The following is a 12,633-nucleotide window of genomic DNA, read 5'->3' as shown; positions in this document are numbered from 1 at the left end:
AGAAAGAAAGAAAGAAAGAAAGAAAGAAAGAAAGAAAGAAAGAAAGAAAGAAAGAAAGAAAGAAAGAAAGAAAGAGAATCAAATATTTATTGAATAGAACTGCATGGAATACAAGAATTATTAAGAATCTAGAACATACAAAACATTATGCTAGGCACAGAGGAGACTGAGGTGGATGCACTGTGGACTCTGCAGGAAGTATGATTCAGGGCAGAATGTGAAAAAGAACAGGGCAGAAATCTGAGAGGAGCAAGATCACTTTCAATGAAGAGTTTCTAGGGAAGGTGTCCCAGAGAAGGTAGCACCCTAGGTGGGCCTTGAAAGAAGGGAAGGGATTCAACAGACAAGAATGGGGAGAAGGAAGAAGAATCCCTCCCGGATATGGAAAATGGTAAAAGGAATGGTATGCAGATGAGAGACAGCCAGAAAAGAAAGAGGCCAGGAGAATAATCTAGTTTGGCTCAACCATAGAAAATTTCAAGGGAAGTTGTATGAGATAAAGCTGGAAAGGGAAAGTGAAGGAAATGAACATTTACTAAGCACTTTACAACTATTATCTCATTTGATCCTCATAACAAACCCTATGAGGTAGGTGTTTTTATTAACCCTATTTTACAGGTAAGGAAACTGAGGTAAGAAGAGATTAAGTGACTTGCCCAGGGTCCCATAGCTAATAAGTATTTGAAGCCATATCTGAAGGCAAGTGTAACTGACCCCAAGCCCGATGCTTTATTTATTGTACCACCTTACTGTAGTTTAGGTTTACTCTGCCATGAACCTTGAATGCAAAGATCAGGAATTTATTTTACTTGGTAGGCAAGGAGGAAACCACTAAATGTTTTCAATAGGATGAAGGACATGATTAGAATTTTATTTTATTTTATTTCTTTTTTTTTTGAAAGATGTTTTATTTGACCAATTCCATGTAATAACAATTTTCCAAATAACTTTTCTTAAGTTATATGATCCAAGTTGTTTCCTTCCTTCTCTTCCCTCCCCCTTCCTGGAGAGGGTAAGCAATTTGATCTGGGTTATACATGAATTATCATGCAAAACATATTTCCATATTGTTCATTTTTGTAAGAGAATACTCATATAAAACCAAAACCCCAAAATAAAAACCCAAATAAGTTAAAGTGAAAAATCATGTGCTTTGATCTTTATTCCAACTCCAACAGTTCTTTTCTGTGCATGGACAGCATTCTTTGTCATAAACCTCTCAGAATTGTCCTGGAGTATTGTATTGTTGAGAGCAGCTAAATCTTTCACAGTTGCATGATCAGAATTTTTTAAATGAAAGCGCTTTTTAGTTTTTCAGGGTCTGAGCAGGTCAAGTTAAGATGTTTTACATTTAATTCTTACACTGGATTCCTCTGCAGCAGATTAAGGGCCCCAGATGTCCCCAGGTGAAGCAGCCAGCCCTCTAGAAACATTGGCACAAATTACAGCTCTGAAATTCAACTCCTTTTGGATCTCTCCTGGATAAAACTAAGACGCTGTGCAAAAAAGGTGTCTGGCCTCTTGGCAATGGCAGTGTGTATTTCCAACAATCTCTTATTCCTAGATGCAATTTAGTTAATGTGTTTTTTTGTTCTTGGATGGCCAAGAAGACAAAAGAACACCCAGGCTTCATGTATAATACAAGAGAGTTCTCCTTCTAGGGAAGAGTAATTAGAAAGAGTGAAGTGATTACACAGGAAGAAGGCTCTCCAAATGGGGTTGAAAACCTCCCGCAGGTAACAGTTCTCCTTAGAAGCTCAGTAAATATTTGTGGAATGAAGAGGGTGCATTTGTGTTGGGCTTCAAAGGACAGACAGGACTTGAGGAAGGGGGAGTTTCCCATAGAGGGAATGGCAGGAGCCAAGATGTGGCAATGAAAAGCAAATGGTGTGTTTGGGGAAGAGTGAGTCAGCCAATTTGGCCAACCCATGAGAAGGAGGGGAGATGAAGCTGGAGAGCAACCACCATGGGCTGGTGCGAGATGCTGTGGGGTCTGGAATTCCAGGCCAAGGAGGCAAAGGGGAGCTGCTAGGCACACTGGCTCTCCCTTGGGCTTCCGGCACAGCTAACTCACTTTTTGTACCCTTTGTCTTCTTTTTTAAGGGCACTAAAATAGTATCCTGGTATAGAGAGCAGAACCCTGTTTTGAGAGACAAAATGTGAGTTCAGATCTAGTCTCTCAGCCTTCCTGATTTTGTAATTTGGGGGAATTCTTGTAATTTCTCTGTGCCTGTTTCTTTGTGTGTAAAAAATGAGAGTTGTCTTGGATGGCCTCAGAGGTCCCGTCTAAATCTGGACCCTATGTAACCAAACCCTTAGAGGGTTTATCAAAAGACAAAAAAATACCTACTATTTGCACATAACACCAGCCATAATCTTGCTGTTTTATAAGATAGATCTAATAAAAAATTAAGGCCTCCACTAAATCCTTCAGCTCTACTCTGAAGTCAAATTTTCATGAGACCTTAATGAACAGGCTTGGCATCTTCTCTGGGTCATGCAAATGGTCCAAAGTAGAGATCCTGCACCATTTACCCAGGAGGGTACTCCATAAGGATTAACTGAATCTTGGTTGTATAAATTCCTTGTAATAAAATTAAAATAATCCGATTTAAAACAAAGGGAAATTTCATTGAGGACATAGGGGAATACGGATGACTGATATTGCCTATAATGCCAGATGCAGTCCTGGTGTCAGTTGATCTAGTTAATTCTTTTTCTTTGTTAAAAGGAGAAGGCTGGGGGTGGGGGGTGGGGGTGGGAGGAGGGGTATATCTAGAAATAGCCACAAACTGTAATGTAGAAACAAAAGCCATTTATGAGACTTTTAAAACAAGTGAATAAAAAATTGAACAAAAGGAAACTCTAAGTTAGCAATAGGTCAGTAAGAAGCAAGAGAGGCCAGGTAGGGTAAATCAGGAATTCTAGACATGGATTGTCCACTCTGGCAATCTGGGGAAGCCTGTGGATCCCTTCATACTTGAATATTTGTAAGTGCACAAAATATATAGGATTACAAAGGAAACCAATGATACAGAAATACAATTATTAAAATAGAGGAAAAATGACTGTAGATTCCAAGTTTAAAAAAAGCCTTGGAGTAAAGACAGAGACCTGGAGTTCAAATCCTACCTTGGGAGTTTATTAGATGAGTGACTGATCCCCAGTAAGTCCCCTAACCTCTCTGGATTTCAGTATCCTTACCTATAGGAGAAGGGGCATTGGAATAAATCTTCTTGAGGTCTCTGGCTCCAGATCTGTGATATGGAGTGTTTTACTTATTATAAATGATCCGTTTCCAGATGCTGCCCCCAACCCACACTAAACCATTATTCCTAGGGGAAAGAAAGAGCAGGTTGACTTATTTTCTGTAGCTTCAGCCCACTAAGGAAAAGATTTGCCTAAAATTACAAGGATGACTAATCTGTTGATAAAATTCTAAAGATATGCAAGGCTTCCAACAGGAATAAAGCCTCCAGCAACAAAAATCCTCCCCTAATATAAATATGTGTCTAGCTGATCAAATGCTAAGGAAGAAAGATAAAGAGTACCAGGAATTATCCTCACTCTCTCCAAACCTCCTTAAGAGACCCCCCCCCCCCCTTCAGATAATATAAATGAGTTGATTCAAGCAGACTTTGGATGCCATCAACTGAGCATCCTGCCTGACAAGGTAAAGGCAAATTAAACTCTATTTTGTAACAATTCAAGTCATCAATCTCTTTGATGAAAAAACCAATCTTGGTTTGTTTTCCACCCCCCTTCTTCCCTTACTCTTCCAGAAAGAAGCAAAAAGGGTTTGGAATCAGGAATAGAATTTTCCAGAAGAATCACCAACATAGAACCAAGATAACTCATTCAACATATGACAGAGGTTTAGTGTCTATTTAGCAGGAAGAAAAAACACTGTGGCAGAGGGAGCCTGGTTTGCCTCTGAGAAGTACAAAAGAAAGCATGGTTTGTTTGGTTGGGGACTGGTGCTGGGGAGTCATTTACTAACTTGGAAGTCTAATAAGGGTTGGACCTTCAGGCAAGGTTGAAATAAATGCATTAATCTGGGTGATTCTGATCAAAAGAAAAGAGGAAAAAAGGTTTGTTTCCATCAGGATCAGCTATATGATTTAAGATGTAACCTTTTCCCCTTAGGTTGATCTAGGAATCAGCCAGGCAGCCATTTAACAAGCATTCCTTAAACAATTGTTCTAAATAATTTATTTAACACTGGAATTAGATGTTTTTAAAATTCCTAGCATGTACTAGAGTGCAAAGAAAGATGAAAGACAGTGCCTACTCTCAAGGAGCTCACAGAGGAAATGCCAATGTCTTCACAAGATGTATACAGGATAAACTGGAGATAGTCACCAGAAGGAAGGCACTGGCATTAGGGAGAGGGAAAGGCTTCTTGCAGAAAGTCAGGTTTTGGCAGAGACTTGAAAGCCAAAGAAGCTAGGAGGCAAAGATGAGAAGGGAGAGAGTTCTAGGCATAGGGCAGGGGGAAGAAGGGGGGAAGGACAGAGAGTCAAAAGGCCAGCATAGAAAAGCAAAGGACCTTTGCTTTGATATGGTCCATGAGATAGAAGGCTGGTGTTGGAAGGGAGAAAGAAGGAAAATTCTAACCAAATGTTGAAATGGTTAAATATTTTCAAAGAAATGTAGTCATTTGACTTTCAAGTACCAGCCACCTGGGCAGCCAAAGATGCACCTTCCATGTACACTTACTCATTGTTGAGGGAAAAATAAATAAACCCCTTTTGTTAAGAACTTATTAAAGTCTGGGGCAGCTAGGCAGCACAGTGGATAGAGCACCACATCTAGAGTAGGAGGACCTGGGTTCAAATTTGGTCTGAGACATTTCCTACCTGGGTGACCCTGGGCAAGACCACTTAACCTCCATTGTCTAGCCCTTACTGCTCTTCTGCCTTGGAACCAATGCTTAGAACTGATTCTAAGACAGAAAGAAGATAAGGGTTTAAAAAAAAATATTGTGCTAGGGGACTGAGATACTAAGACAAATGAAACAATATTAATTCTAAGACAGAAGTTAAGGGTTTAAAAAAATAACTTATTAGAAGTCTGAGCACTTCCAGGGATGCCAAGCCTTAGGATTGAGTGGATAGCTCTGTTTTTAATAGATTTCCCTTTTGCAAGATTAGGGCTGGTGTGATGGGGGAGAATGGGTAGTTTTTTTGGTTGTTTTTTTTTTTTTTAACCCTTTAAAGGTTTGCTTACTCACAACCGTAGAATCTTAGACCTAGAGCTAGCAAGGATCTTAGAGGCCACCAAGTACAACTCTCATTTTTTACATGTGAAGAAACTGAGGCACAAAAAGTTAAGATTTATGTGGTGGGCAGAAAGCCAGGTTCAGAACCTGGACAGCCCCTGGCTCAAACTATAGCTGGGATACACACTGACTTAGGAGATCCTCAGTGAGCCCAAAACTCTTAGTCCTCCACAAAACTTGACACTGGAAGGTGCAGAGAGGCGCTGACTTGCACTAGGATTGGGGGGAGGGGGCGGGGACACTGCAAGTTCATGCTCTCCCTAAATTACATACTTTTTGTCTTGACATCATAATAAGGTGCCCAATTGAAATGGGCAAGTCATTTAACTCTATTTGCTTCAGATTCCTTATTTGTAAAAGAGCCAGAGAAGGAAATAACAAACCATTCCACTAGGTTAGCTGTGTGACCCTAGACAAGTCACTCAAACCTGTTTGCCTCAGTTTCCTCATCTGTAAATGAACTATGGAAAGAAATGGCAAACCATTCTAGTATCTCTGCCGAGAAAATCCCAGATGGGGTCACAAAGAGTCAGACATGACTGAAAAACAATGTAACAACAACAACAACAACATTTCCTAGAGTGTGGGGGTCTGTGGGACCTATAATACTCCCGAGTGTGACCTGCCCTATTTAGGAAATAGATAACAAAATATTTTAAAAATACAATAAAATACAGATAATGCCAGGATGTGGTTTTCTAAGCCTGTGGGGATCCTTACTACGGTCTAGTGGCCCCTTCTTCTTATTTGAGTCTGCTCCCACTGCCCCGCAGGACTACCTGGTGGCTCCCCACTTTTCTTATCCCTGAGCTCCGAAGGCGTTCTGTTTCCAGGTCCTGAATTTTTCCATGAATCAGAATTCAACTCCTTCTTAAAGATCTTTTCACCCTCCCCAGCCCCTAAGAAAAAAATATGGAAGCCCAACACATGCTTGAGTTTCATCCGCAGAAGCTCCACTCTCCTCCCCCCCGCATGACCAAACGGTGTCGTGTGGTGTGGGCTCAGGAACACTTGCCAGCAGTAGCTGATCCCATGTACCTGGCTCAGCCGAGCACAAAGCCCAGCTGTGCAGGACTTCAGAGAAGGGGAGAAGGCACATCTGCTCAGTTTCTCTTCTCCCTCCTGAGAGGGGGAATATTCTTAATTAGGCAGAAATAGAGCCCTCCCCACACCCTACGAGATCCAGTTGCTATTTAAGCAGATTAATTGCATTTGGTCATTAGCCATAGCCTTTATGTTATGGCCCCTGTGGGGATAGGGGCCTCTGTATTATTGCCCATAAATGAAAAGAAGTGTGATAGAATTATAGTCCTTCCTGCCTGGGCAGGGATTTGTTTATTCTGCCTATCACAAGCCAGAGCCAAGGGCCCCAAAGGAAAGGCTGGAGCAGCCCCTGATAGATCTCTGGTTCTGCAGGGCTGCTCTCACAGGCTCATGTGCACCCACTTCTGCAGGCTCATGAACAATAACAAAAACAGAGCCACGTCCTCTGATGCATCACAAAACAAACACAGGTGAGCAAAGGCAGGTCTTGATCCTGAGTGATGCTCAGCTTTACTCTCAGAGAGGACCACTACATTCTGGGCATTTTCCGTGGCACAGCAATTAGGATACCCGAGTGTTGGGATGAAACCCGGGCCTACTGCAGGGAAACTTGGGTGGTGATTTTTCAAAGGAGGGAAGATGCTTCGGCAAACCGAAACACCTCACAGGCATGGACATAATTCAAGATAAGTACATGCTTTGAATCACTTTTCCATGGGTGTGGACAAACTGATTTGCTCTGAAAACTTTGGAGTTCTCAGCCCCAGAGGAGGCAAACTGATTACTAGCTACCATGACATGTTGCTTTTTAATTTTCGGAATCTCGCAAAAATGGATGTTTTGGATAAAAATGATGGAGAAACTAGGAATTGTCTTTCAAATACGGTGTGTTTGGCTCCTTGAAGCAGAAGAGCTAAAACTGAGATTTGGGGTATTTTTTGCCTTTCTCTGTAACCACAGCTCTTGGCATATAATCAATGCTTCTAAATGCTTACTGATTGACTGATTGATTCATTCATCTCTCAGTAGAGGAAAAATGAATCTGTGGTTTGTAAACTTTTGCAAGAGCACTCTGGGTGCAGCGCTGTTTACCTTCGTAGGTACACGGTGATCGTTACAAAGAGATCTGGGTCACAGACGTGAATTTAGCTCATTCTGTGCTTTTCTATACGCCTGTGCTACTTGGTGAGCCTCCAAGCCTCCTTTTCTATACAGGACCCTTCAACCCTACCCTAACTGTCTATTCCCTCAAATCACAATGCACTCTGATTGGGGACAAGACAAGCTTGTATATATGCAAATTAGAGGCAATTAGACCTCAAATGACCTGTATTTGCAATAAAGCCTGTGCAAAATGAAGTCTTTCTCTGGGAGAGAAAAAAAAGAGAGGGGGATTCTGAGTCTCTGCCCATGCTCAGTTTTGGAAGTCACACATTTAACGTGAAATGAATATTCAGATATACTCTGAATAACCAAAGATGATTATCTGAGCCAATCTTGATAGATACCATCCAACCAATGTTTTTAAATGATCCAAATTCCACTATAACATCAGCTCCCAGAATATTATGTTCCATATCACAGGGTTTCACTTCTTATAATATACTAATTAAATGCAAATTAAAATGTCCTCTCAGCTCCAGAATGATCAATTTGGAAAAGCTTTGAAGTAGTCTTTAAAAGAGCCTTTAACACATGGGGGCTGGTGGGGGGGGTGTGGAGAGAAAGACAGAGACAGAGAGAGCGAGACAGAGTGAGAGGAGGAGGAGGAGGAGGGAGGGAGAGGGAGAGAAAGAAGAAGGAGGAGGAGGAGGAGGAGGGAGGGAGAGGGAGAGAAAGAAGAAGAAAGAGGAGGAGGAAGAGAAGGAGGAGGAGGGAGGGAGGGAGAAAGGGAGAGAAAGAGAAAAAAGGAGGGTGAGAGAGAGAATGAGAATGGGGGTTCTTAAGGTTTTTTGCATCATGAACCCCTTTGACAAACAAAAGAAGTCTACGGACACCTCAGAATGTTTTTAAATGCATAAAATAAAATATACAGGATTACAAAGGAAATCAATTATTTTGAAATTCAGTTATCAAAATACTCAGAAAACAAGTTCACAGACCCAAGTGAAGAAGCCTTGATATAAAGGATCCTCAGAGCTCTTTTAAAAGGAGCACCTGAGATATAAAACACATTATGGAAGACAACTTTTACTGAGTATGCTACCCTAGTAGGAGCTAGCTCAAGGTCTAGAACAGGGCAATGCCAAGGAGTCCCTCAGGGTTGTTAGAATAGTATAGAATGGGGCTAAATAATAACATGAAATCACATATTTCTCAGTTGGAATAATTTTGTTTGGTTCAACTCAATTCACTTTAATTCCATAAATATTTATTAAACGACTACTATGGGACAGACACTGTTTTAGTATTTGAATAAATAATGGAAGGGAAGAGGGGTAAGCAGGATACAATAAAATAGTCCCTGCCCTCAAAGAACTTACATTCTATTAGAGGGAAGGGTTAGAATTAGGGTTGTATCCACTTGATGAATATCGATAACATTATTATTTTAACCACACCAGCCAAGTATACAGCGCATCCCTTCATTTGTCTATTTGTTCCCTATTTCTGTCAATGAAATTTTTTATTTTGTCTGCAGAGGTCTCATATGTGCTAGTAGGTATAAATTAATTACTTTAAATTAATATCTTATTTGTTACTTTTGAGTGAATTGCCTTGTTTTAAAGATAATATGATATTTGTTGTCTAGTTGGTTTTTGGTCGTATCCAACTTTTAATAGCCCCTTTTGGAGTTTTCCTGACAGAGGTACTGGAATGGTTTGTTATTTCCATTTCTAGCTCATTTTAAAGATGAGGAAACTGAGGTAAATGGGGTGAAGTGACTTAGCCAGAGTCACACAGCTAGTAAGTGTCTGAGGCACGTCTTGAACTCAAATCAAACAGTAATGTTGCCATGATGATCAACCATCTTGCCTGCCTCAATTCATAGAATGATATACCACAAACTCAAAGGACTCGTGATGAAAAAATGCTCTCCACCTTCATAGTGAAAGAACTGATGAACTCTGAGTACAAACTGAAGTACAATTTTCTCACTTTTCCTTTCTTTTTTTTGCTTTTTTTGAAATGTGGCTGATATGGGAATATCTTTTGCATGATTTTACATGTATAATTGGTATCATATCTGTTGCCTTTTCAGTGAATGGGGAGGGTTGGGAAGGAGGGAGCGATTTTGGAACTCAAAATTTAAACAGAATTAAAAGGGGTCAGCTAGGTGGCTTGGTGGATTGAGAACCAAGCTCAGAGACATGAGATCCTGAGTTCAAATCTTCCTAGCTGTGTGACCTTGGGTGAGTCACTTAATCCCCAGTGACCAGCCTTTACCACTTTTCTGTCTTGGAACCAATACACAGTATGAGTTTTATTTTTTTTCCTTCCAAAGAATTACAAAATAAATAAATAGAATCATAAGGCAAGTGAGAGTCAAGAACTGCTCTTGAGACCCTATATTTCTTTCTCACCATTAGTACCTCTGTAAAATAAGGTTTGGGGACAAGCATCGTAAGTAATAATGAAATTTCACAATTAAAGTATATTTTCCAGATCCATTGCTGGTCTTCTCAAGGCTGCTGAAGCTTAACTTACCTCAACATAAGAAATGGGGAATATCCCGATCTTGTCGGACAGCATCCCTTCGGCCCAGTTTTCATCCACTCTCCGAATCACCATCAGGACGTCATCCTGCAGGAATACCAACATGATGATGTCTCCCCCTTCTAATCAACACTCCTCACTTAATGGGTGCCCCTTGATGGAAGCCTCATCGAGGGCCCCATCTGGGGCGCCTCCCCACTCTTCCCAAGCCCAATGCTCTCCAGCCCAGCGGTCTTTCAGACAGACTGAAGGCTCTGTGGGTCCCCCAGTGATTTCCTCGTGAAGAAGCCAGCTGCCTGGTCTGTGTCGAGGCTGTTGCCATCCAAGCCCGGCCCCCTTGGTCAGTGGAATCTCAGTCATCTAACAAGCTCTTATATTCAGTGTCTACACTCTGCCGGCCGCTCTGCTAAGCGCTGGAGATACAAAGTCAGTCCTGCTCTCCGGGAGCTCACAACCTAGCGGAGATTATTAAATACAAATAAGATCCACACAGGAAAAACTCCACAGAAGGAGGATAATACATGATAGGGAGGATGGGGAAAGGCTTCTTGGAGAAGCTGAGATTTTAGCTGGGACTTGGAGGAGGGAGAGAGTCCCAAGCATGGGGGAGAGTCAGTGAAAATGCCCCAAACCCACAGATGGAGAGAAACAGCTAGGAGGCCAATGTCCCCGAATCACTGAGGATGTGAAGGGTGAGGGGCAGGATGTAGGAAGACTGGAAAGATAGGAAGGGACCGGGCTGTTTCAGATGAAATCACAAACTTTCCTTAGGTGAAACTAAATGCCCATTCACTGCTTTCCAAAGTCTATTTAAAAGGGTAACATGCACCTTAAAATGCCTGTCCATTATTCGCTCAGGAGATAACTTTCCTGGTAGTATGTATCCCTTTAACCACAAAAGCAAGACTTGAAATGAGGAATTTTGTTTATTCATTCAATTTTCCATATCTCAGCATGATATATATGCCCTTGGGACAGGTGTAGGGAGGGCAGATAAAATTTGGATGATAAACGAAAAAAAACCTACTAATTTTTTTAATGCAATACTTCATATCATTATGGCTTATAAAAGAAACTACCTTTGACAAATGACTGTTACTTTTTTTTGGACCACATGTGACTTCATTGGACTTCTTGATAAGGAACTCATCTAATAATGAAGGCTGACAATTATTCCAAAATTTAGAGTCAACTGAAGGCACTAAAGATCTTACTTGGGATCACCCAGCCAGGAGGTGTTAGAGGTCAGACTTGAATCTGGCTCTTCCTAACTCCGAGACCAATTCTATTCATTATATTATGCTGCCTCTCTATTGCTTTTCTTTAAAAATTGAGATCATGTGAAAAGTTAGAAACTGGCTTCTATAAAATAGCAGTTTTAAATATTTTAATAATAATAAAAATTTAAATTTATTTAAAATAATAATAGAATTTTAAAATAAAAAAAAGAACAAAGAAGGAAGTACAAATGGAGGTGAATCTATCAATAGGGAGAAAATAGAGCAAGAGAGAAAGGCAGCTGAACTCTGATTAACTGTAATGACTGCATTTAGTCCCAGAAAACTGATGATAAAATCAACCTCTAACAGCCCAATTAAGAGGTGGTAGACTGCAGATGTGGAATGGTATATACCCTGACACACAAATAATGATGGCCATTAATTTTGCTTAAATGGCTCTTTTTTTGAGGGGATGGTATAGGGAAGAATCAATGATGGGGTAAGTTTTGAGGTTAAATCACTAGTTGTAAAAATACAAAGCAATAACATATATATATCGCCACCCCCCAAAAAAGAAATGTCCAATGTGAGAATGTTTACCTTTGCAAATGGCAGACAGTCTTTGTCAGCTTCCTTGTCTCTCACTTCAAAGTCATAAAGTGCTATGCACTGAGGTGGAGGCTGGGGTAAGGGTTTAATAATCTGCACAAAGTTAGTGGGGAAAAATCCATGAATCCCATTGACTTCTCCATGATACCAATTTTCATCCACTTGTCGACGCAAAATGATGATGTCGCCCTTGCTGAAGTTGAGGTCTCCAGGCTCTTTCCCCTCGTAGTTGTATAATGCTTTGGCACATGGTAACTGAGGTACACCCTTAAAAGGAAAAGAAAAACATGCGTGTGAGTTTTTAATGATAGAACACTGGGGGAAATGGTCTGAAAATATGAATGCTCGCTAACTGTATTTTTAAAAGTAAAACTAAATAAATATTTTTAAAATTTATTTTCAGTGAGTCTCTGAGCAAGTCACTTAACCCCCACTGCCTAACCCTTACCACTCTTCTGCCTTGGAACCAATACAGAATATTGATTCTAAGACATAATAGTTTTTTTAAGGGGGACTACATAAATTTTGGCAATTAGTATTATACAAAAGCATAATTAATTCATTTTATAGCAATTACATGAGTTAAGCAGACAATACTCATTTATTAAGCACTTAAAGTATCAAGAATTTTAACTACCGAGGATGCAAAAAAAAAACCAAAAAAAACCCCAAAACAGTAAAAACATAGTCCCTACCTTGTAGGAGCTCACATTCTAATAGGAGAGACAACATGAAAAAAATGGAATGATATTCCTTTGGTCTTTAGCCACAGTAAGAACCACAAAACTTTAGAATGGAAAAGGATCTTGGGGGTCATGGAGT

At 40.4% G+C, this 12,633-nt stretch overlaps 1 protein-coding gene across 1 annotated transcript in view; it reads right to left on the bottom strand.

Moving 5' to 3' along the window:
- SH3RF1 (SH3 domain containing ring finger 1) overlaps positions 1–12,633 on the bottom strand; it is a 78,598-nt gene that overhangs the window by 56,886 nt on the left and 9,079 nt on the right. The window contains exons 3-4 of the mRNA XM_044681677.1: positions 9,974–10,069; positions 6,061–6,403 (exon numbers count right to left, since the gene is read on the bottom strand). Coding sequence (XP_044537612.1) covers positions 6,061–6,403; positions 9,974–10,069 — 439 coding nt within the window. The remainder of the gene's footprint in view (positions 1–6,060; positions 6,404–9,973; positions 10,070–12,633) is intronic.

This window comes from Gracilinanus agilis, chromosome 6 (genome assembly GCF_016433145.1).
Source record: "Gracilinanus agilis isolate LMUSP501 chromosome 6, AgileGrace, whole genome shotgun sequence".
NCBI lineage: Eukaryota > Metazoa > Chordata > Mammalia > Didelphimorphia > Didelphidae > Gracilinanus > Gracilinanus agilis.
Note: the sequence above shows the minus strand (reverse complement) of the source record. Positions and strands in the feature narration are given on the sequence as shown.